The sequence below is a fragment of the Trematomus bernacchii genome, unplaced genomic scaffold (genome assembly GCF_902827165.1).
Source record: "Trematomus bernacchii unplaced genomic scaffold, fTreBer1.1, whole genome shotgun sequence".
NCBI lineage: Eukaryota > Metazoa > Chordata > Actinopteri > Perciformes > Nototheniidae > Trematomus > Trematomus bernacchii.
The window spans coordinates 8404692-8430878 of NW_022987564.1; the positions used below are offsets into that span (position 1 = coordinate 8404692).

The 26187-nt window shown below is 42.2% G+C and overlaps 2 protein-coding genes across 2 annotated transcripts; both read right to left on the reverse strand.

Annotated features, from left to right (window-relative positions):
• Positions 1-570: 570 nt before the first annotated feature.
• Positions 571-22978, reverse strand: LOC117477997 (ankyrin repeat and IBR domain-containing protein 1-like). Its single transcript, XM_034124848.1, is given in 22 exon segments — positions 571-3384; positions 3386-4634; positions 5971-6094; positions 6222-6278; positions 6435-6486; positions 6592-6770; positions 7649-7794; positions 7885-7951; positions 8043-8129; positions 8679-8813; positions 8967-9097; positions 9368-9456; positions 11214-11374; positions 11622-11766; positions 11862-11950; positions 12859-13079; positions 13205-13322; positions 13939-14124; positions 14802-14933; positions 15023-15194; positions 18706-19034; positions 22795-22978. Coding segments are annotated over 21 exon segments (4011 nt in total). The 5' UTR covers positions 18894-19034; positions 22795-22978; the 3' UTR covers positions 571-3101.
• A 750-nt stretch (positions 22979-23728) lies between these two features.
• Positions 23729-25745, reverse strand: LOC117477578 (receptor-transporting protein 3-like). Its single transcript, XM_034124277.1, has 3 exons — positions 25575-25745; positions 25096-25267; positions 23729-24247 (listed from the first exon to the last, which is right to left on the reverse strand). Exons 1-3 carry the CDS (start codon positions 25588-25590, stop codon positions 23905-23907), a joined length of 531 nt encoding a protein of 176 aa, XP_033980168.1. The 5' UTR covers positions 25591-25745; the 3' UTR covers positions 23729-23904.
• Positions 25746-26187: the final 442 nt, after the last annotated feature.

The window sequence follows — 26187 nt, forward strand, 5'->3', positions numbered from 1 at the left end:
TTTACATTTAATGTTTTTAAGTCAAAGTCAGTCAAAGTCAAAGTCAGCTTTATTGTCAAAAATTCTACATGTGTTATACATCCAGAAATATCGAAATATCGTTTCCCGCAGTCCTACAGTGTGACATGTATACATAAAACAAAACAAAAAGGGCCTAGATAAACGGGGTATACATTTAAACAAAACAAAGAGCCTTTGTAGGAGCTGTGGAAAGATATTGATAAATGTATAGCAGGTTTGTCAGTGTTGTAGTTTAATATATATATATATATATATATATATATATATAGTTATAATACATATTGTTTAATTTTGACTGCAGCCCTGGCACGATGTTTTGAGATACATACTCAATGTTACTTTTTAGATGACTTATATGCAATGAACATACTGTTGTAATAAGTTTCTGATCATGTTTGGCATGGTACTACGAGTAGAAAATGACTGCAGATGGCAGCCGTACAGCTATAACACGTTAAGTTTATGATCTTATGAGATAATTCTCTCTTTCGCAGATTTTTGTTGATGGTTTTGGAAATCACCGTCACAGAAAGAAAAACATAGAGCGAGACACTTTCAGTTGTTTTTATTGAGAGTAAACTTTGCACTGACACTTTCATTTACAGTTTTGGCCACACATCAAACCTCTCTTATGGACTGACTGGGAATGTATCAAGTATAATCTATGAAGTGCAATTTCTTTTTTTCAAACTCTGTAGTGGTTGGTTGAGGAATCTTTAAAATATAAACATTATTTATGGAGTACAAAATGGCACAGGACCATTCCCTTGACCCCATACATCCAATTCTTAAATCAAGAAAATTTAAAAGGAAAATATCATCATAATAATAAAAGCCACCCTCATCAGTCCTCCACATCTTGCACTGGATTAGTGCAACACATCGACAGCATGCCTGTGCAAATTAAAAGACCCCAGTCTCTTCCAATGTGTATCCTGGTGCAACAATGCAACCTAAAATAAATGTTGATTAAACCATTCCTCGGGAAACAATGTTGAAATGTTCTGGGTGACACCAGCTCTCCTCACATAATGAAATGTCTCTGTCAACACCTTCACAGTTTAGAGAGGAAAAGGTGATATTTTAGGGTTTTGTGTCACGTCATGGAGCACTCCAGACCTCAAACAAGCTTAAAACTCAAACTCTCCATTATAAGTTATGCCTTTTTGATTGCATATCACACTCTGTTTTCAACAAAATCAGGATATCTTTACATAAGCGTGTCCTGCCGTGAAAGTATGATTAAAAACACTCCATTTTCATTTCAGTCCCAAGAGCACCAGATCATATCTCAACACAACAGGCAGTGTTTAGTTCTCGTGTAAACATTACAGTTGGGCAATAAAGTTTTAAGATAGAAGTTTAAAGTGACAACCCAGGTCTCAGAGTGCTACTTGGCTTTTCAAGAAAAGTCAAAGGCTAACTACATTTGAACAACGTTGAGATCAAAGGATTTGTTAAATCTAGGGGAAACTCTGAAATAATTTGACTTAGTGTCATAGCAGTTTTTCTCCGGGGATAAGGTAAAATATAATAAATCTCAGGTTTGAGGATAAATAAAACGAATGTGCATCTCAGTGTACGGCAGCAGCCACAGTGGTGTGTTTAGCATGTTTCAAAAGTAATGACACTAATAAATACCAACAAATAAACAAATACGACTCGAACAAAAAAGGCACACAGACCCAACGACTCAGGTCTTAACTGGAAAGAAATCATCTCTATGATTAGGAATAAGGAAATTAAAAAAAATAGGATAAATGACAGTAAAAACCCAACCCATTTCCCATCTCTAAACAGCACACCGTACTCGTCATCAGTAGTGGAATAGATATGATCAAAACAACTAGACGAGTGTTTCCATGAACAATATTGTCTGATTGCTTTGGCTCAATGAACAAAGTGTAGTCGTCTCCTCTCAATTACACTTTTTAATATGTCGTTTAGTCATTTTTATAAAAGCTTTTTTAAGACTGAATGACTCTTAAACGCATCTGTGGTTAAAAGGGTTGCTTTTGCATGATTATCTATGGAAAACTCAATTCTACAGATGTTGATTAAATGAACTAATCAACAAGTCGACAACATCATAAGACTGTTGACAAAGAATTTCTTTAGTCTTTACTGACTTGATATATTTTACTTTTCAACATAAAAAGGCGTTTGAATATGTGACTCACTGTAGTGTCAGACTCTAGACTTAAATTACAGCATCTTAGTTTAATCAATTATTTTTTAAATTAGAAAAATATATTTATATGATGATGCTGTAAAACTGAATTGTCCGTAATGTATTCCATGTCAACTTTGACGCAAAAAATCATTATAATATATAATTGTAATTATACACATTGAAAACTGAGCCAAAGCAGGTGTTAAAAACAGAACTGTGAATGAAAGGTAATTTGTGATAAAGACAAATAGGGGGTTCAACAACTTTCAAACAAAAAGCAGAGACGAGTGTATCATGGTTCCTTGCAGCCTACCAAACAGCAGCAGTGTGTTGGCTCCCTAACAAAGCAGGCACAGTGTGCAAGAAGGTCCAAACATCAGAACCAGGCCCTCTGATTGTACAGTACGCTCAACCAGCTCCAAGGTTACATCATATTTGGCTGAAGGAGGCTCGTGGTTGGGTCGGTGTGACAATAATAAAAGGTGTGAGAATATGAGGCAAGTTTGGATTTCAGCATGATCAGCACCAAAACTTCACCCTGAACAAACAGAGAAGAAAACTACAGGGAATAAATAAAGGAAGAAAACATGTGCAGCATTTTATGTGTTATGATATCAGTAGCTTTCCATTGATGTACTTTTCAATTCAACACTAATAGTGTGTCTGTTTTAGAGCAGACAAAAGCACTTTAAAAATAAAAAAGTGAAATCAAACTGCATATGACATCATCGTAACTGAAGAAAGTCCGCAGGGTTTTGTGTCCTCTCTAGATACAGTATAATACACACAGTAAACACTCCTAAGAACATCTTTCATTGAGGCATCGCCATTATTTCTCATGTTTTCCGCAGTCTTTGACTTTCTTCCACCTCTCTTTGTCTTAACCTTCTCTCTCCACGTTGTTCTGTCACACTAGGTGCACTTGTTCCTCCCACTCCTCAGGCGACTGCTCCCCCTCTAACTGAAGGACGAGGTCTAAGTCTCTCTCTGTGTCCGGGGCAGTGTGTGCGGGACTGTCTCCACGTTGGGAGTGTGAGCACGGGTGTGTGTGCGCTTCGTCCAGCGACAGGTCAGCCACACACCCTGCGTCCACCCCCTCCTCTCCAGTCGCTCTGCTGTCGAGCTCCAGAGTGCTGGGCCTCGACGTCGTCGGGACCTCCGCTCCCGCAGCACCCAGACGAGGACTCCCCCCCGCCCCCGTCCACTGGCCCGCCCTCCAGGGGCAGCCAGACAGGGGCGGGGTCCCTGGAGGCCTCTGACTCAGTCTCAGTGTGTGTGTCGGGGGAGGAGTCTGTCTCTGTGGTGGGCGGAGAGGGGATGAGGGCGAGGCTCTGCGGGTTGTTCTGGGGGTTGATGTTGTTGTTGAACCAGGCCATGATGTTGTCCAGCAGCTGGGCGCTGGCTGTGGGGTCCAGCGGCTCCAGACTCTGCGGGTCGCTGGGGGTGAACGCCCCCCCCGGAGGGATCACCGGGGAGAGCATCAGCTCCGGCTCGAGCTCTGGAGACGGGAGGCACAACAGGGTGGGCGGCACTGGGTCTGATTTGGGGCGTTCAAGAGCGTAGGTGGTGGGACGCTCCTGAGAGTAAGAGCTGCTGTGTTCAGGGCCCGGGGCGTAAGAGCTGTCTGGTGCTGGGGCGCTGTCGTACAAGGCTGCGTGTTCCCGGCTACAGGAGCTAGGACGGGAGGGGTTTTGGGCGCGTTCATGTGCGCGTTCATGTGAGAGTGCATGTGCGCGTTCATGTGAGCGTTCATGTGAGCGTTCATGTGAGCGTTCATGTGAGCAGGAGGCCGCGCGTTCAGCCTCCGATAAATAAGCACTGGTGTGGCAGTAGGCGGGGTTTGAGATGGTGATGTGGTCGAGCCGGTACGCAGCGGGCAGCTCCGCTCTGTGGCTGCAGTCGCTGTACGCAGGGTCGCTGTAGGGAGCAGCGCTGTGGGTGTATGTGTGGAGAGAGCACAGCTGCTCCTGAGTGTGTGTGTCGAGGTCATAAGGAGTGGTTATGTTCCCCAGTTTCATAAGGCTGTCTCCCAGCTCCAGCAGCTCTGCACTGAGGCAGGGAGGCGGGGGCGGGAGGGGGAGGGAGTTGGACGCGGGAGGCTGGGAGGTGGAGTCTGTCCTGTTAGGGGGTCGAGGGGGGTCCAGGAGCGACGTGGGGAAGCCTCTGGCTCCTGGAGGACCGTCCGTGTTGAGGGAGTGCAAAGAAATGTCCCCCAAGTCTCCTGCGTGACCCGGCCTCCTCTCCAGCTCCACCCTCCCCAGCTCCACCCTCCCCAGCTCCACCCTCCCCAGCTCCACCCTCCCCAGCTCCATGCCTCCCTCCAGGCCTCTCTCTCTGCGGGACTCCTGTAGGGACAGCTGGATGGCGAGCAGGATGTTCGGATCGTCTTCATCCAGCGAGCCCAGCGCTCTCCGGCGGCCCTCACTCCTCTCTGGACCTTCTGGAACAAAAAAAATCACATTTAGATTAAACTGAAAGAATAGGATTTCATGGTTATAGTGAACAGGTTTATCACTGTTAGCACCTATTCTGACAGGCCTTATTCATTAAGATGAATTATGGTTTATTTATAGAAAATTATAAAACTTTGATCATGATTTTTTGTCGTACAATTTGATTATATTTCATGTCAGGTTATTTTACTACTTTAACTAGTTTTATTGCATTTCATTATATTATATAATATAAAAAATAATTGTATTTCTCAAATTTTGGTTTCAGAATTTTTTAAAAGGCCAAACTTGATCCGTCTTATTTCAGCTTGTCTGTCACGTGTAAAGCACTTTGAACTGCACTAACCTGTATGAAAGGTGCTATACAAATAAAGTTGGATGGATTCATGTAAATATATGAATAGGAACACATTTCAATACCTGACGTAGTCCTTTTAGAAAACCCACAAACCCATGTGCAGGTCAGTATTTGCCTTAAGTGTTTGAAACCACAGCATTCAAACACAGATATAAAAACATTTATACAAATTTGAAACAGTAATATTAACCATCTGGAATATTTTTTACCTAGGTTCATCGTGAAACTGGTATCCATTGCTGCCTACTCGCTTTAACACAAGGACTGCTTTGTGATCACGTGATCAATGCCTCCGTGCGCTTCGACAAGACCAGAGTAATGGAACATTTAAATCCCATTTTCTATTTGTCTACCGTGCTGACAAGTGAAAATGTATAAAAGGAGACGAAGGATGAAGCTGGATTACGACCCAGAGTTCTTGCACTGTACGTCATTTAAATGAAGATGCTGCTCTTTCACTTAATGGTAAAAGACTTGGTGCCAAAATAATGAATGCATTGTTATTTCTTACTATTGGTAGTTTACAAGAAGTACCTTGAAACATCATAATGATATCTTATGAACTGAAACACACTTCTCTCAAATAATCTGACCACAACCCAAAACCGAATAAGCTGTAAAGAAAATGTAAAATGGCCATAAAGGAAAACTTACATAGTACCATGTGATGTAATACTTGTTATGATCAAAATAATAAGAGCATGTTGACAGCCAGCTAATGTTGATTGGATTGTCTGCACTTGTTATTGTATCTTGTGGTGTTGGTGTTATACTGGAGGACCACCATGGGAAGAACCCTCCAGGCTTTATTGGGTTTTCATCCTCTGTGATTTTTAATGTATATATTTATTGACTGCAGTGAAGTGATGTATGGGTTTTAATCAGTAAGTAAAATAAATCAATAAATCTATGCTATCTATAGAGTGCAACCATTTTTTTTATCTACAGTAAATCCTGGGGCAGACCTGTGCTGTCGCTCCTCCGGCTCGTCTCCGGCGTGTTGCTGCTGCTCCTCAGGTTGTGCAGACTCAGCATGTCTCCTCTGCGCCGCGGTCGGTGTCGGCGTCGGTACTGGATGTCAGCGTAATCCTGCAGAGAGGGATTCAAGCTGGGTTACCACAAAACCAACTCTAAAAGTAAGTCTGTTTAAGGTTCACAATCCTCAGCACAGAGAACAGCCTGTAGCCCATGCATTTAGTACCGTGTGGTGCTTTACCTGTGACTGTCTCTCTCTTTGATCTCCCGCTCCCAGTACAGAGTGACGACTCCCCATCTTCACACACATAAGTAACACATGAGTAAAGTGAGTTACCTGCAGCCGTAATCATGCAGAATGAATAGAAAAAAGCTGCACAGCATTTGGTTTAGAAGACACACGTCAATGTTATGAATGACGCCTAGAACTTGGAACTTTAATGAAACAGTTTACCTCAGGTGAAGCAAAGCCGAGATACTCCCAATCCCATGATCCTCCAGGGTAACTGAAACAAACACACGTGAAGGAGGTATTAATGTTCAGTTTGAATTCACATATTTAACACTTTGTATTTCAGTGTTTGGGTGTGTGCGAGTGTGTTTGTCATTACTTCCTGCGGGGAGGGTCCGGAGAATCGTTGGGAGCGACGCCTCGGGCCACTGACGCCAGGAACTCCTGCCTCTTCTGCTGCACCAGACGGGCCGCGCTGATGATCTTGTGGCAGGGAGTCCTCAGGTACGGCCGGTTCACCTTCTGAGCCAGATCCTCCACAACCATCTCCAGGTCCGTCTGACAAGAAACAACTTGTTAACTTTCACCGGCTCAGAGATCTGCCACTGATATTTGAAGTGACGAGATATAAGCTGACTATGTTTTGAGTATTCTTTTTCTTACAGGATATTTCATTCAGTTTAAAGCCTGAACAGTGTTTGATAAATAGAGGGATTGGACCACTGGTGATTCAGATATTTGCAACGATCTGCTCTGCTTTACTGTACTTTATATCAATCACTCCTACCGTAAAAGTCTGTATGACTGAAGAATCGTAAAGCTACTGCAGGTCAACCAAGTTATGAAAAAGATGTGGGATAAGTATTTAAAGTACAATAAAAATACTTCTACATACATCACGTTGCAAATGACATTTCTTCTTTTGAGAACACAGAAAAATAAGATAAGACATTTACACAGGAGCCCAAACTGCTTTGTGCAAAATGTCTTGAGCTGCAAAGATTTATCCACTAATCATTTTCTATTAAAGTATTTTGCCAACTATTATGAAACAAGTCATTGGCGATATCCCTTCAAATGTGTGAAGAATATTAAACAAACAGGAAGCAGATATGTAAATACAGTATCGAAACAACTACAGGGGGATTTCCTGTGAATAATCGTATGGATATTCATAGCCTTTAGGGAAGAATAATGATTTTGTTGACCCCTTGAACGGTCTCCTACCATCACCAACAGGCCAAAATACAAATCTGTGTATTAGACATACAAAACCCCAATGGTCAGACTGCCAGAAAATTATTAAAAATTACCGTGTGTGTGTGACCTAACAAGTTAAGCCAACCTCTTCTAAATAACACAGCCGTCTTTAGGGCTGACTGGAGGGGCTTTAAAGTGGTTATTCCTGTTCATGTCACAGATGTGTTTTAGATTACCTGCATGAGCTCAAATATCTCTTTCTGGGTGCTGCCTGGCTGCAGGAAGAAGCCATAAGGGTAAGAGCACTTCAGGACCCGCCGTGTCTTCAGCAGCTCACACACACCGTCCTCAATGAACCGTGTGTCCGGAGGAGTGCCTTCACCTAAACAGAACGAGCCATTATTATAATGCAGATAGGATTCATGCTTTATACATAATGAATTAAACCCAATCGCATAAAAGACAGACTTACGGCAGATGAAGGCTCTGCTCAGCTGCTCCATCTTCTCTTTAGCTGTTTTTAGTAGTTTCTGCTCCAACTACCAGATGGGAGAACACATGTCCAATATTTAATGATCATCAGATTGAGATGTGTTTTATATGAAGTGTTATGTGTGGAGAGTATATTACCTTATAACTGTGTTCATGGTTCTTGAAGCGAGTATAATAGTGCATGAAACGATCCAGCTCCTGAAAACTTTTGTGCTTCTTTTCTGCCTGTAACAAAAAGCAGCTCCATTTCACTCAAATGGCTTAGTGTGTGACTTCATTAAATGCTGTAGGGCACGAGAACATGAGCTTCAATAATATGATTCATCTGACAGCTGATGGAGTAGGGTAAAAGTGTGAGAAGGTAAGAGCATGTCTGTGTGAATATATTTGGTAGGGTTTGTACAGCTTTTCAAGAGTAAAAATCAAACCTATTTCAACAATTGCCAGACTCAAAAAACCTTAACCATAATTGTTTTAATGACCTTTCGAAGAAAACAAAGATTACTCCGTTCCTTTATACCTGCAGCAATTAATGTATATTGTCACTTTGTTTATTTTTACCAGATGATCATAGATGATTAAATGCTTATCTGGCTTTGTGAGACGCAAGAAGACAACAAACAAATATGAAAACAGGATGGTTTCATTTAAAATGTTAAAGATTACATAATTATGTGTATATTGAAATTCAAGCACATTACTAGCATTTTCAAAACAAGACTTTTGTACAAACCCTCTGTTATGGGCAGTCATTGAGGGTGTGTGTGCTAATACCTCCACAGTCATCTCCTTGGACTGCTCCTCGATCTGCTGGATGACCTCATAGCGGGTGCAGCGATAATAGCCTCCGGTCGACGAGCTGTGCTTCTTCCACTCCTCCAGACATATCCAGCAGAAGTCATACTTACACTGCAGAGAGGGGGAGCAGAGTTACAAACAGACCACATTACAGAATTCAAGTTTACATTAAACCTATAATGATTAATAGTTTGTGGATCGACCTCAGTCTCTGTACACATGATGACACACATGAGGACACACAGCTGACAGACATGTGTATACCTTGGCACACTGCATATGGTTGCAGCCCTCATTCTTCTGAATGGGAGACTTGCAGTTGGCACAGGGTTTTGAGTTGGTCAACAGCCACAGGCAGTTAGCAGCATCCTCAAAAGCCTCACTCACACCTGCCACTGTGGAAAATGCACACAAGCACACACACAAACACACGCATACACAAACGCACACACTCATTAGCAACAATTGACCAGCACCTGTCCTCAGATACACCCTCCAACACAAACAAATATCAATGACCTGAACACCTGCCACTGTGTTTTAAAACGATATTAGACACATACTGTTAACTGCCTTGTTGTTGTGCCAGTGCACGGAGGGGTAGCTAAAACGATCCCGGGTAACACAACACAGTAAAACAACACACAAAGCAGGAACAGACTTACACTCCTCAGGCCTCATCTCTGTGACCTTCTGGAGCCAGTTCCTCCACATCTGACAGTCACATGGCTCATGGGCCTCACCAAGACATTCCCTGCAGGGAGGGAGGGCGATCAAAAGGGAATTAGATACAGTAAAATAAGATTTGAGACTTAAACCGCATGACAACTGGTCAATCATTCATAGAAAAAGAAGCATAATGAGAAGAGAGAAGACAAAGAAGGCACTGAAGAGGTTTTTAATAAGGTGGCTGCACAGGATTTTAGGTCAGCACAGTGGCTTCTTCTTACAGCTGTGTTGAGTGTGCAAGTATGAATACACAGACAATAAATCATGAAGTGTACAAGCAGTAGTGTTATTTTTGTGAGCTAATTTTCTTTATTTAGTCTTAATTCTGTGTCATTGTTAGTATTTAGCACAGTCTACCTCATGTTCTCCTTTAAAATAAGTTGTATTTGACTTATGTCTGGGTATGATAGTCAAAGGAAAGTTGAAGCATTTTAAGTTTTAGTAAATGGTTAAGCCCGCGTCACACGGTCCCGAAATATGGAATTGTGAATTTCGCACAAAGATGGCCCCGAACTTGGTCAACAGCCAAGCAACAGCCGAAGCAAGTACGATGCCTACAGAAGGCCACACGATGGCACCCGAACCACACACGAAAATATGGTCGTAGACTTTACTGATGATTTAGAATGTATCCAGACTCAACGCAAGAGCTTGTGCCTCTTCGGGGGGTGCTAACATTTAAGCATACACTTTATTCTTTACTTTCTCCGTCTTTATATCTAGATTAGAAGATATTACTTATCTCCGTCATGTTGTTTGCATAGCAACAACAACTTCCTGTCAACAGCGTAGACTCGCCTTCAAAATAAAAGCATCTAAATAAAACAGGAAGTTGTTTTACCTAAATTACATTTAAGACATACAACTGCAACGAAAGTAACAAAAACAATGTCATATCCTTTTCAGTTTCACAGAACACAAATTGGGTTATTTACATAATATGTTTACATGATTTTGTTGTGCAATAAATGCAATCTCGATGTCATCGTACTATAATAGGATGGCTACACGACGGCATTGCGAGGGCTTCACGTAGTCGTGTTGCCTTCCTAAGACAATCGGGCAGCTTCTTGTTTCCTTCGTATTGTCTTCGTGAGGCGAAAAATGCCCGATGGCACCGATGATCAGACGAAGATGACACGATTTGACAAGATGCCCTCACGAGTGCCTTACGAAGGGCAAAATGGACACACGAATTCAACACGAAAATGAACCTTCATTCCTGCAAGGTCCTTCGGCAATTTTTTGGCATGCCAAAGATTTTGCCACCGCTCACGAAGTTACTGCCGGAGCCTGAGAAACTCCACCGGCAGTCATACGATGGCTTAAGATGCCCTCACGAATGGCCCGATGTTACGATCAGAGCCGAATTTGAACATTTCCTTTATCGCGTGTCCATCTGGTGTCAATTTCGGGACAGTGTGACAGGGGCTTTAACATTGGCACAAAAATACAGAACAAATATTGAAATATGACAAATAATGACTAATAGTTAACTCCGTATCATATCTTAAATCATATTGTACTGTATCTTATTCTCTTTTGATGTCTATTTTAGTCATCAGATTATATAGAACCTAGGTATTGAACTTATTTTTGGTTTAATCTGGTTTCTTTTCCCCTAGCCATAACTAAACTAAACACGAGTAACTCTAACCCTCCTGACTGTGATCATTGTGTGCTTGCGCTGTAGTTGTCGTCATCGTCTTGTCTCAATCATGGGATAAAAAGGTTGTTGATGACATAAATAGTCATAGTTCAGGTTAGGAAATGAGCACTGACCAGCAGAAGAGGTGACCCTTGCCACAATCCACAGCTGGGGAGGGCAGCAGGGGGAAACTGTGAGGGTCGCTGTCCCCGGGGCCCGGTCGGGTGAGACGCACCGCCCGCTCACAACGAGCCGCAGGACACCATCGGATGGCAGGATTGTTCTCCACAAATGCCTGCAACAGGGACAGAGGAGAGGGGAGAGAGATTAGAGAAAGGATGAGGAAGCAGAACACATACAGACAGGAGGGAAAGCACAGAGCAGAAGTGATTGGGAAATGCCCAAAACAGGCATAAACAAACTAAATATTAAGGGACAAAAACATACACAAAATGTTACAGTGTTGGAGAAACATCCCTTCAGCTGTGGAGAGCCTTAACAAAGCATGAACTTCAATGTCTGTATGAGGGTTTTTCTTTTACCTTGATGTCAAACTGTAGATATCTCTGGTCCATCTCTCTGGAAACGACACTCTCTATCACATGCACCGGCACCAACTGGTAGCACTCATATGCCGGGCAGAAGATATTGTGAGCGTCGCCCTCCTGAATCTTCACGTTGAGGAACCTGATAAGCACACAAACAGGAAAATTAGTTAAAAAAAAAATCCTCAAAAACATTGCAGAACGCAGGAACATTTACACACAAACACAGGTCCCTACCCTTCCCAGCATGCTCTGCAGAACTCGTGTCCACAGGACATGTCCACTGGATCCTCAAACACAGAGATGGAGCAGAGGCAGATTCCACACTGCAGGGAGAGAGAAGATAAACACACCATATTCAAATGTTGTCTGACACTTAATGATATCACAATGATAGCTTAAAAAACGACTATGTATATTCTATTAACTTTAATACTTTGCCGTGTTGTCTTTGTAATCATTAAAAGCAATACAACACACCTGCATTAAATCCCTCCTTTGTTTGGATTGGATTTGATTATTTCCACCGTGTTGTAATAATATGGCCATCCAATAATCGTATGCCTATTTTCCCAAAGATTTAGTTGAAATAATTTTTGGAATTGGATTTAAGTCTGACATGCTGATTCTGATTTTCTTTCTTTATAAGAACTATAATTGACAGCAAAAACAAACATTTGGATACATTTTCTTTAATTGGAGTCTTCTTTAAGTTTGTTCATCAAAATATAAAAAAAACTAATTAAAGGTAGGGTAGGTAAGTTTGAGAAACCGGCTCGATATCGCTAGAATTTGAAAATACACAACCGGAGAAAATCTGCCACTTGCTTACAGAGCCCCTCCTCCAACACACACGAATGCGCACATGACCAATGAGGGCACGAGATAAGTTTGTGCCCCGATGGAAGGCTGACAGGCAGGTAGGCCATCCAGTTATTTTAGCTGGGCCGGCTAAAATGATTGGTCGTGCTTTTTACAGTACTACGGCTTCCACAGATGACATTTTTTTAATGGATTTTTTGTCAAAGCACTTAAGATATTCATTGCTATCGGGATGTTAAGAGCATTCCATGGAATATAACAACAAATGTATCTCGAGCCGGTTTCTCAAACCTACCTACCCTACCTTTAATTCACTTAAATATCATTGTCCACAGCTTATTTTGGGCTTTCAGGGGTTACACTTATTATTCCAACAAGAAAATATGATTGATTTCATCACTGTGTGTCTCACCGAAGCCAGGCCCTCCTCTCCCGGTGAGAGGCAGCTGTCGGTCGGGGAGGTGAGGGTGAGTGTGAGGGGGGAGCGCGGGGTCCTGGGGGTGCGAGGCGAGGGTAGGGTGTCCCAGGCGTTGTACCCGCTGGGTGGGGGGGTGGGCATGGTCACACCTGAGCGCTGGCAGCAGCCCTCGGCGTCCGACATCCAGGCCTCCAGAAGCTTCTCTCTGTCCCAGTCTGAGAGAGAGGTTGAACACACATTGAGCGGCAGGGAATGTGGATGTCATTCTCTTGAAATAGTGCAATGACAACGAGAGCTGAGAGGGTTTGTGAAGGTCTCATGAATGTCAACTTCCACACACCATGTGCACGGAGCAGGGCCTCAGCAGTGAAGAGCGGGGCTTGAAGCATGTCTGCCGTCTCTACGATCAGCATGTCCTTCAGCCTGCGCAGGTCCTGCAGCTTCAGTCCCTCATACGGCTGAAATGAAAGGGAGATGCAAAGAGAAATGGAAGAAGAAAGGTAGAAAGGAGAGAAAGCAAAGTGAAGAAACAGAAGATGGGGACGAGACAGAAAGAAAAAGGTGAAAAGTATGAGATTGAGATGTGTTCAAAGAAGTATAAAAAAGATAATGAGAGGAAAATGAAAAGGACAGGGACATGGGGAAGCACAAGGGTTGTGGTGGTGGGGAGAAAAACAGATTAAGTATTAGCATAGATTTGGCTGCAGGAAGGAAGATCAAACTGCTATCAGCTGGCAGCTGGCAGGCTCGGCTGGTGCCCTCCGCTACACTCACATCCCGAGCAACAAGAAGTGAGGAGTGTGTGTGTGTGTTTACTGGTGCTACTACACTGAACATGTAATATTTATTCGTCTATATCACATGTCTAGTGTCTGTATCATAATCCCTTCTGTAAAACTCAAATTGAAAAACATAACAATAATCATACATGCTACATTAGAGGAACACACAGACTGATGCCGCAACTGTGAAAAAACACTGAGTTGAAGAAGATACACATCCTTAGAAGGAATATAAATATCATATCTATTTTTAAAAGTCTAGCCATCAGGAAACCCCCAGATCTTGTCTCACCTCCTTGAATTGCAGCAGGTTGGTTTCACCGTCTGTGTTTGACGGCTGAGCTGAAGAGGAGGAGAAAACCATCTGCGACTCCAGGCTGAGGGCCAGCTCGGTGTGGTGATGCCGCTCCGCGTGGTCACACGGCGTCAACTTGTCCTCATCCTCCACAAAAAGGTCTGCCTCGCTCTGGATTAAGAGCTACAGGGAGGGAAGAGGGGGGAGAAGGGGGAGAACAAAAGGAATGGGAGAAAAGGGAGAAACATTTTTAACGGAGAGGAACAAGAAATTGCAACAAAAGAGAACAAAGAGAGCGAGAGGCAATCGAACAAAGGAGGAAGGGGATGGGAGAGAAAGTTGTGATGGCAGAAAAACAAAAAGAGAGAAAGGTGAGTAGACGGTGACAAGTGAAAGCAGAAGGGGAAATATAACAAGCAGAGAAAAAGGAGCAAAAACAACAAAAGCTAAATTGAAGTTAAGTCAAATGGAGAAAGTTTGAGGCACAGGCAGAGGGGTTATGGTTAGGGAGAGAAATGTGTTCAAACTTTTTATCTTAAAAGGATAATATCTGGGTTACAGTTCCGTAGGCCGCCCATATCAGAGTTAATTTTCTTTCAATTCAGCTTTGGATTTTTTCTTAATATAAAAGCTGTAGAATCTTGAGAAACGGGAGGAAGCAGAGCTCGGATCTGACAGTAACGAAACACAGAGCAGATGTTCCTGTAGCAAGAACTGGCATATGGCTGCCTAGAGACTCTGTTGACTGGAAAATCAAATCCAATCACACAGCACTTAGAAGAGATTTGCCGAACAGAAAACAAAGCTCCTCCTCATGCTAGCTCCAGGATGGAGGTCCACACTCTCTCTCTCTCTCTCACCTCCACACAGCTCTTCATGCCTGCCGCGGCGGCGTAGTGCAAACATGTGCTGTGGTGATTATCGCTGGCGTTGACTTTGGCCTTCTCGTACTGGCATCCATCGAGCCTGGCGCCGGTCCAGCTCAGGATCATCTGCCAACGGGGGAACCCAGAAATTCAGAGACACAACATTTGGTTGATACTTTTTTTTTCCACTTCAACAATTAGTTGCCTGTTTGTACCTGCAGGCAGTCGGCGCGGCGCTGCTCGTCCCGCTGCGGTCGGGCCAGTCGCGGCGACAGCGCCCCCTCTGGCAGCAGCAGGATCTGCGGGCCTTGGCAAAGCACGTGGAGGCACGTCTCGTTGTGCACGTTACACTTGTTGGGGTTCCCCTCTTTACTGAACAGGAAAGACCTATACAATGCAAACAAGAAAGAAGGGATGACAAAATTGAGGACAGCTTTTTAAGCAAAAGATTAAGGTCTTTTGTGCGGCACTGATTTCCCCAACTTAAACATTTCCGGACTCTCGACACCTTTATCATCACAATTCAATTGGTACTATAAATGCAATAGCAAAACAGTTTACAGAATTATTTTCTACCTACAGCAATCATTGTATATTGTCACTGTTTGTTTGACCTATTATTATTGCATGTATTGATTGTGATTTCAATGTGCTAAGCTAGCTGTAGTTCTCAACTGATGTGATAAAACAACAAATATCATTACGGGACTGTTTCCTTTCAAATATTTAAATAGACTTTTGCTTTACATGAGTGATTGTTTAGGTGCTACATTTTGAACATAATCTGGTATGTTTAAAATACCTTATAACGTAACGGAAAATGACATACACCTTAGGCCGCACTATGTATCAATATGTGGAGTAGCATGGTTGCTTAGACAGGAAAACATATTTACTTCCTGTTGGAGGTTTAACTTGTAATGTGTACATTTGCCCAGAGAAGCACACTTAAGAGAGAGGCAGAAGTGGAGGGAGGGGTGAATGGAGACACGAAGATGATGTTTGGAAGGGAGATGGATTGTGAGATTAGCAGTAAAGAGAGGAAGGAGAAGAAAGATGGCAGAATATTGACTATTCCTGTTTAACATCTCTGAGATAATGGACATCCTGGCCACACACACACACACACACACACACACCACACACACACACCCACACACACACACACACACACACACACACACACACACACACACACACCACACACACACACACACACACACACACACACACACAACACACACACACACACACACACACACACACACACACACACACACCACACACACACACACACACACACACACCCACCACACACACACCACACACACACACACACACACACACACACACACACACACACACACACACACACACACACAATCTTCAAAATCATTTTCCTATATTTTATACAGCTGCATGTGAACCTGTAGAAGAAACCCTGCATATTTGTATCAGAGTTATAACAAAAACATTTGACAAGACCTTGTCACTAATGATAGTTCAACTAAAGAGAACACAGTAAAGGATGTCATGGGATTTCTAATAGTTTAATACATGATTTGTTGTGAAACCTCTCCTTCTCTGCGTTTCAATGTTTCCTTATTGTGAAACCTTCCAGCCTGCTCTTCCACTTCTGACCTTCTTATGGTGTCAGCCCTGAGCTCCCTGAAGCCTCCCCCTAATGACAGTGCACTGCCGATTCACGCACAGAGCAATAATCACTAATTATTCCCCTCAACTACAACCCATTGCCCCCCACGCTACACAAACACATAAAGTCTCATGGTCACGATGGATGGCCTTAATATCAGTCTACTAAAAACAGCAGGCTCGAGGACGTCACAGGTTGAGCTGCATTTGTCACTAAAGCCGTTCACTGTGTACGGTAACTTGACGAGGGCAGGAAACCTAAGGGAAGTGATAAATATTACAATTGAGACTGAAATTCAGCTTTTGTTTGCAGAATGTGACTAAAAAGTAACCAAATTTGCACACAAACACAAAAGGTGCTAGATGCTGAGAAATGCATATGGTTTATGTCTCGGCTTTCTGCAAACAACAGGAAATCAATTGTACCCAATTAAGTCACTGTTGTTATTTACATATTTCTCAGACGGTGTTCTCAGTCGCTGTGGAGGAAGGGTGACACTTCCTGAACCACACCTTTTTTTTTCTAGTAATAGCTCTAATTGTGATTTCCCAGTTTGCACATCTAGTGGGAATACATCAATTTGGAGACAACTAGAAGACGGTGAATATAGGTAGAACAGATATTGTTAAAATAATCTAAAAAACACACCACCAGCCCACGCTTGTTCTCTCTGAGTCTCTATTTTGTCTGAGATTTCTCGATGGTCTATCTTCTTGCCTCGGTCCATTCAAGCTGTTGGAACAAAGAAGCATTTCCTCTGATTCTTATCATGAGCAGAGCGCTGCGTTCAGCACGCCTCTCTGGCCCATTATAGGTTAGTAGGAAAGGACACAAATAGCACACCAATTGATTCACTGTGATGTATTCATAGAGTCGGACACATTAAGCAGATTTGGAGCCACAGTCCCCCCCCCCCTCAAAAAAACACAAATGCACGTGTGCACACATGCAGATGCACAGATAATTGACTGGCCTTTTCAAACAGCTTCCTCTGACCCCCCTGTAATCATGGAAATAAAGGGCAAGAGAGAGGAGTGCAAGGAGGAGGAGGTGAGCATGGCTATTGAGTCACTGGATCAGCTGTCGTTGTCATGGCCAGAAGCCTGATTATCCCAGCGGGGGGGTTAAAAGACACGCTGGTGTTATACTCTCTGTATGTTTCTCCAATTTCACCCCATTATTGGTTCTTTGAAAAAGGCACAGTTCATCCCAACATTTATTTAATTTAATTTTTCTTCATACCTGTGGTGCTCATAATCATTATTTATCTTGACTGGTTTGTTGTGAGTAGCTTAGTGTTTAAAAGTATCTGCCTAAGCAATGGCTGTCTTTTCTAGAAATTAATGGAACTACAGCAGGTGGCAATCGTTTTTTAAAGCGCAGGAAAAAAAATCATAGGAAAAAATACATTCTAAAAACTCCAAAAATTCACAGATTTGTTTTAAGCAGTTTCTTGTAGGAACTATTTTCTTATCACTGTGCCAATATGACATATCACCTCGTAGAAGTGAGTTTACGTCTACACGTGGACGGGAGGCTCGTGTCAGACATGGGATGAACTATTTGGACTGATTAATAGTAAGAATATACAAAGGAAACAGTATCCAGGACAGGGTGTGCTGGTGTGTGGTTCTTTGTGTACACCTGCTACAAACAAGTACGCAATGAAACTCAAAAAAACAGGCACAACACAATTGCATTTTCATTTAGGTCAAAATCTTCTGATTCTTCAAACTCTACATCCCAAGTTTGTAAAATGTTTTAATACTTTCTAATACTTTCAAGAGATACCAGTATGGCATCTTTATTTTAGACATGTATTAGTCAGCTTTTTGTTGCTTATTAAGGTCATTGCACCTTTTTTAGGCTGTGCTATTCAGGTTGTGTTAATCAGTGTCTCTGTCTGGGTTTAATTGTGTCTGAACCAGTGTTTCTTATGGCTGATGCACTTCTTCTGTGCCTGCCAACATGGTTTTTAACTTTGTAACATTAACATAGTTACAAAGCATACACAATATATTCCACTTCTGTACAAAAGGTCCTCTTTCTTGCCCTAAAAACATAATTATGAAAATGTTGACAGTGTGAAATCTATTAAAGCTGACATCCCCCTAATTGTTATTCCCTTATGACTCACTTGCATAACCTCGTTTGTAACCGACTGTTTGGATAACTGTATAAAAACATCACAAGCCACAGTGACTAAAATTACTGTTGAATTCAATCAACACCTCCATTTTTTACCTGAGCAGGCGTGTCATGGCGTGGCGGCAGACGTAGTGCAGGGCCGTGTTGTGCTGGTACTGCTCTCCGTACGAAGCGTTGGGGTCCAGGCCGTCCCTGAACTGAGGGTTGCCCTCATACAGCTGCCAGGCCAGGGCCTCGTCGCCGCCCACCAGGGCCTTCCTGAACTTGGTGGCCGTGTTGCCCATGGCTTCAAGCTTGCAAAAGGCCGCCTAAAGGGAGCTGTGGCAGAAGCCCTTACGCCTGCCTGCGCCTCCCTCCTCCCCCTCCGCCTCCGCCGTTCACCGCAGGTCACAACTTAGAGCAACATGGTTTTGTGTTTTCCTGCCCTGTTAATAAAAGAAACACTTAGATTAATGAGAGGAAAAAGAGAGTGGAAAGAAGCACATGAGTAGAGGAAAGAATGAAAATGAGCGGGGGGAAAAGGCACTTGTGAAAGAAGGACAAAGCTGGAAAAACAAGACAGAAAGTGAAGAAGTAGGTAGACAGGTGGAAAGGGAGGGAGAGATAAAGCAGCTGAATCAATCAGTCCATTCATCGATCAGCTGATGTACTGCAGAGAGAATGTTATCTCACCGGAAATAGGAGGGAAACAGAGGGATAGAAGGAAGAAGCTAGAAAGACAGAGATAATTATAAAGAGGGCAGGCAAGAGGGGAAGGTTAATGATATCCAAGCCATCGATTGGTAAGTCAGTTGATGAAAGGAGCGGTCAATATTATCACAGCTGGCCACTGCGAAGCCAGTTAGCTTGCTTTTATGAAGAATTTGCATACATTAGGTTGTTTACACGCTTGTCGGTCTGCAACTGGCGATATGAGAGTGTGTGGTAAACCGTGCAAAACTAATACACTTTGCCAAAACCAGTTTTACTTTGCCTCTCAGGCGCTAAAGCAAAGAATCACAAGAATCATAGCTATGGCTGCTACAGCTTCACTCTCCCAGGGAGCAACAGCTCATAAAACCTCCTGTAGATTCACAAGTTATCACAATCTTTTCATCATCTTCCTCTCTACATTTCCTCACGCAACAACCGAAAACACACTCTTTCTCGCACATATTCACTGTCTTTCTAGGTCAGAAACCAGAGGAGACTGTGAAGTCCACCGCAGATGGACCACTTTTGGACAAAATGTCCTCTCCATTAAAAGGCAGCTCATTGTGGAACAGCCTCCCAACTGAGATATGGGATTGTCCCACTCTCAATAGCTTCAAAGGTCAACTCAAAGAATGGTTGAGAAACAAACATCCGTGCGATCACCGCTAAATGCACTTTAATACAATCTCCTCTTGCACTTTAGGTAGCTCTTGTATCTCCTCTTGCACTTGATATGTCGTTGCTGCTATATTGTATTACCATGTCATAAATACTTGTGTATGCTGCTCTTGCTCTTTTGCACTTTTTGAATATCATGTATTTTGTTTTTGCGATGTTTGTAAAATGTAATTTTCTTAAATGTTTTATGTGAGGGACTGCGGATGGAAATGAGCTCAAAGCTAAATCTGGCACTGTTACGCTCGACACATTTTAATGTTTTTTAAGTGTTCATTACTGTGCATTGTCCCTACCAAATAAACAATTAAATAAATAAAAAATAAGTTCTTCTTTATTTTGTTCATGGTATTACCAAACTCTCTATGGGTTTCTTACTTTCTTTAACTCTCACACACACATACACCGTTTCTTCTGTCTTGAACACACAAACACACACACGGTTACATCCTGTAATGAGTGGAGTCTGTGTGTGTGTATTGGGCCGTTGAGGGTATCATTACAGTCTTCATTCTATGGCCATCTGTCTGGCCCCCACAAAGAGCCTCTTTTAGCCCCGGCTACAGTTGGCCGCTGGCTCGTCGGGCTATGGAACATTTGAATAACGTGGCTGGCTGCGTCCCCTCCTTTGCCTCCCATTTCTATGAAGTGACGGATAGGGAAAACACACAGTGACAGACTGGGTGACAGACGGAGGCAAACGGGCCGAGCAGAGGCTGCAACCACTGGCGAATTAAAGCCAACATCTTTTACGTTCTGCTCCTGTGATGCAAGCAGTAGACCGGTTTAAGTGTAGGTGTGTGTGTGTGTGTGTGTGTGTGTGTGTGTGTGTGTGTGTGTGTCAAAAGGGGTGTTTGTGGTGGGGGGGGGGTTACTATAGTTATTAGGTCAGTATGTCTGCTTGGCTCTCTGTTTTGTGCACACTGGTTTACTTCCAGTTCACTTCACCCCTCTGTGTATCTCTGGCAGTCTCTCTCTGTCTCTCAGACTAAATAAGGACAGGAAGTCTGGACATGGAGGAACTTTGGAATTCCAGGGAACTTCAAGTTTGAGCTTGGCAGTGACAGCGCAATTATCTACTATACCCAAAGCTCTTTGAGCCCACACGTCACTCTTTGGTTGGTTTAAGTGAGGCTGAGAAAGTGTTTCACTTCTTGTCGCCTGGGCAATATTATTAGCTGGAAATACATCCAGAAACTTGTGCCACAGATATACAAAGAACAGGCCTCTAGTCCATACGGTATTCCCCATTTTAGGTAATGTGATAATGGAGACTTAATGACTCATGAACTCAAGAATCCCAAACACATGAATGTTGTCGGGAAATGTTTGTCTGATGATTCCTGCTGATGGGAACTCCAGTCATAGCATTCATGCTTCCTCTGAAACCCAACCAGCTACACACACATTAAGACAAGAAGCTACTTTAAAATGTTTTACAAGCAATATTGCAATTTAAGAGGATTTTCCTGGTGAGATTGTCTTTGGGCTTCTTTATAAATACACGCAAGGGGGAGAGCTTAAAGGGGTGGTCAATATATTGATCCACAGAAAATCAGTCTGCAACTACCAAACAACTTTCCAAGCAAAAAGAGGAACAATGGACTCATTCTTTTTGTTTTTGATTTACAATTTTTAAGTTTCTACTGATGTTTAAACAAAACATTAAAAAACTTCCCCTTGTGCGCTAGGACAATCTGACACTTTATAAACAATTAATCGATTTATCAGCAAAACAGATTTAGTTGGATAAGCGTTGTTTGTATTCATCATTTCCAATACAGAATTATTGCTATTGAACAAAGGCTCAGTTGTTTATTCGACCAAATATGTGAAAAATGTTGGAAACAGCCAGCAGTCCAAAACTTGGACATTAATCTCAATGTGAAACAAAAAAGCAGCATATCTTTCCTTTTATGATTGAGTTTTTAGAACAAATAATTTGAGAGTAACTGTCTGGCAGTCAACTATACGACTGTTAGATCTAATCTAAACAATTATTTATTGCATTCCTACCAGGGTTACTGTCTGACATACATATCAATATTACACTGATATGCATCTCAGCTCTTTGAGAGGAGTCCAACTTTGATAAGCTACAGACATAACCTAAGTACATTGTTAAAAAGTCAGGCCTACCTGCCAACACCTTAACAATCAAATCTACAGTAACTACTTTGTGAGTATCAACATCATATTCCTTTGAAATAAAACCCACCCACTCTCTGTTGCCTTTACTGTTATCACAACTAGCTGCCACCTGACAGACATCAAAACAGACACCTCAGTCAAAATAAGGGTGGATCATGCCTCAGTATAAACTGACAAAAACAGGAGACATCAAACTTATAAGGGGGAGATAAAGTCACACCTGCACAGTGAGTTTCCTCAATTCTTACTTTCGCATTCACCAAAATTAGCTAGGTCACCGTCAATCAGCTACATATCCAGGTCAGACCTCGTGTGGTTATCCCTGAAGAAGTGTGTCAGCATGAAATGGAGCACAAAACAAACACACTTCTCTTTGCATGTTTCTGTCCATGCGGCCCCTCGGTTAAAGCTCCTTTGTTCAACACACTGACTGGGAATGTCATTACCGAAAGAGGAAAGCGAGTGTTAGGGTGTCCCACATTCTGCCGATAAAACAGCGTTACCTTAGGGTGTCAACGTGTCCCCACAGCTGTGAAGGCGCAGTGGGAAGACGTTAACACCCCGAAAGCAGCGTACCTTCCAGCCGTTACCGAAGCTAGCTTTCTCTCAGGTTAGCGTTAGCCTCAACTACGTCCAGCACCACAACATCACATCTCATTTACTCACACAGTCGTTTCACTTGATCACCAATCGCACAATGGGAAACCTGCGTATATCGAGGGCCATTATCTTCTCACTGTCATTCGCATCCCCGGCTGCTGTTCCGCTGAACCATCCTCTCTCTGCCACCGGACCGGGGACGATGCTGCTGTGAGCGGAGGGGCGAGACTGACTGGCCCGCTTCGGTGTGTTGTTGTGGATGCCAGAGAGAAAAGAGGACTGCGCATGCGCGGGAACAACTGTCACACGGAGAGCTCGCATCTGATTGGTCGGTTGTCTAGGTTCGTTTGGTGTACTTTTTGTAACATCTTGTAAAATGATGTTTCTCAAAATGTCCCAAAAATATATTGCTTTTCTGAAAGACATGATATTATACATCAAAATAGTTAGGGTTAGAGTTAACCCTAACCCTAAATTGTGCAAAACCCTAACCCTAAATTGTGCAAAAGTAAAAAAAAGCCCTTAAAACAGCCGAGGGACCACTGTTTTGTTTTTTTCTCTCTGTTTTCTATTCATAATGCCCTCAGTTTTGAATTAATGTAATGAATACAGATGTTATGTGCGTTTTTTTTTTTATGTATTGGAATAATTGTTGTCAATAAAGTTGAAATTGTCAGCCCTTAAATTAATAAAAAAACAAAATGCAATTAATCTGTGAAGCACAATTGAAAATAAGCATTTATATAAAAAGCCCTAGCCCTTTGAATGTAATGTACACACAGTGTTTGTGCTCTTCTGAATTGGTATCCTCATTGTTGATTGCACTTATTGTGAATCACTTTGGATAAAAGCGTCAGCAAAATGAAAAGGATGTTAAGTAACCTTGAAATAGGAAACTGTATAATAAGGGATTAGCTTGTCGATTTATGTGCTGTAGTTGTGGCTGATCTGATCCTGTGTTTAAAGTATTAGGCAACAAAAAAAACTCGGTCAGACTTTATCAATAGAAAAAATTCAACTTTATGTATGTATTTACTTGAACAATACATTACAATATTACAATGGTATAACGAATCAGTCTCTTCCTGCATCACTTTCATTCTCTCACACACACACACACACACACACACACACACACACACACACACACACACACACACACACACACACACACTTCTATTCTTCTTTTAAACGGCATATGCCCTGACTGCAGGCCTCACACAGGTCCGACTCATGTGGTTTGGAATTATGTTTAGAGTGTGGTGGCTCCCTTCCGACATCGTTGTCATCCATTTCTCCGTAGCAATTCTTCCGGATTTTGGCACACAGCCTGAGCAACGCTCTTTCCACCTCCTCCTCGGAAAAACCAGGACGGGCATAAGTATAATCATGGCAACTGCGACAGGCCTGTCCAAAGGGCCTCATGATCACTGCCCCCCGTTCACCGCGCAGCCGGTAACGGAACAACACCGTGACCTTTGCTGAACTCCAAACTTTACTGCATGATGGACACTTCAAACTGTGGGGGAAGGAGAAGACAATAAATGAAAGTTGGAGATTCTCAGGGTTAGTACGATTTCACCTGAGGTATTTGAACCATCAGCTTTTAAGGGGTGTCAACTACCAACTATTTTCCAGATTTTAAGTATTTTACAACAAAAGCTAACTGCTTGCTAAAAGCAAACCAGACCTGTAGCAATTGTTTGCAAATTGTACTGTATAGTACCAGTGGTAATCATTATTATCTTTATTTTATTGTTTTGCCATAATGGTAGTGTATTGTGGCATAATTATACATATAGCTCGACATTTAAGTTACACAGTGCATGTAAAAGCCCAATTAGGGACCAATGTGGAAATAAAGCAATAGCAATACATTTAATGCACATTGGAACTACTGTATGTTAAAGGGCATTGTCCTTTTTAAATAAAACATGTAAAACCAATATTGTTAGGTTCTTACAAGTAATGTTTTTTTATTTTTGTATTTAGGAAGTTCAATCTTACAATAACTTTGTTGGTTGAATCATATCATGTGCTTTTTGAGTCACCATAAAACAGGAGAACTTGACACATGACCGGTTTCATCTGACATTGTCTGCATATTTAGTTTACCTTTACTTTTGTTAGATAACAGAAAACAGTTTTTAAAGTATAGCAATGTTTTTATCACAATTGACCTGCATATATAGTTTAAAGTAACATATTGCAATCCTGTGCAATAAACCTGAAATGTGCAATATAAACACTATCTGCTATTTGTATGGTGCTATGATCACTTTAACTTTTAATTTGACCTGCTATTCAACTTTTGCTGTAACACGTGTGTATATTTATAGATATATATATAATATAAAAGATACATACTTTCCAAAGGCAGAGTGGCAGAAAGTCTTCCAGCCCCTCTTCTTCTCCTCTTTGGTGAGTGTGTCTCCCTGGGTGTAGCTGAAGTTCAGAGTCCACTGGTCTCCATGGTCCAGCTCATTGTCGTCGTCCAGCAGCTCCTCAAAGGTCTCTTTCCACAAGGAAGGAAGCCAGTCTGCATGAACAAATAAAAGCGTTACAGTCAGAAAAATACAAGTCTTTGTGTCACAACACTGAAAAAACAACAGGCTCTCGAAGGTTAATGACAGCATGTTATCGAAATATAATAAGGGTCACGCCCTTCTTCCATCTGTTTAATAAATACATAAATAAATCTTATTGTAACACGACATTTTACAAAAATGCATTTAATATTATGAACCGATGGCACTGAATTTACAAAACAACATTGCATAGCACATCATAAACACAATATTAACGTATTAAACACCAAAAAGGTGTGCAAAATGAAATTGTCTTACCTGCGGATCCCTTCATTTTGCTCAGGTATTTGATTCACTTCTGGTAGATGGAGATGAAACGACGTTTAGCTTGAAGATGTCGCTCTGCACACTGTCTCTGTATTTATACCCTCCCAGCAGCTTACACTGGGAAACGAAACTTAACATCATAGTTTCGTTTTCCTTCTTGTCGGTGCAAGGACAAACAAGCAAGATTATGGCAAGGCAAAATAAAATGCTGTAAGGGAATTTCCTGTTCTTATACTGACCAGTGACGTGCGGTGAGGTTCATGGGTGAGGCACTGACTCACTGACTCAGATTTACAAATATTATATTTTGACCTTAATCGAAATATTCGGTTTTCAAAAGCTTTTTTAGTCTGATGCTTCGATTCATTTTAAACAGACCGTTCAACAAAAGGATACCCAACATCTAAATATTGGATTGGTCTTTCTTAGTAAGATCCCATTTTCATTACAAATGTGCATGGTTTTACTTTGACTTGAAGATGAAGTCCATGCTATCCTTCTGGACAACAATTAGTGATGGGAATTATGGCTCTTTGAAGGGAGCCGGATCTTATGGCTCCGTTCCTTTCAAAGAGCCGTTCAAAAGAGCCGTTCAAAAGAGCCG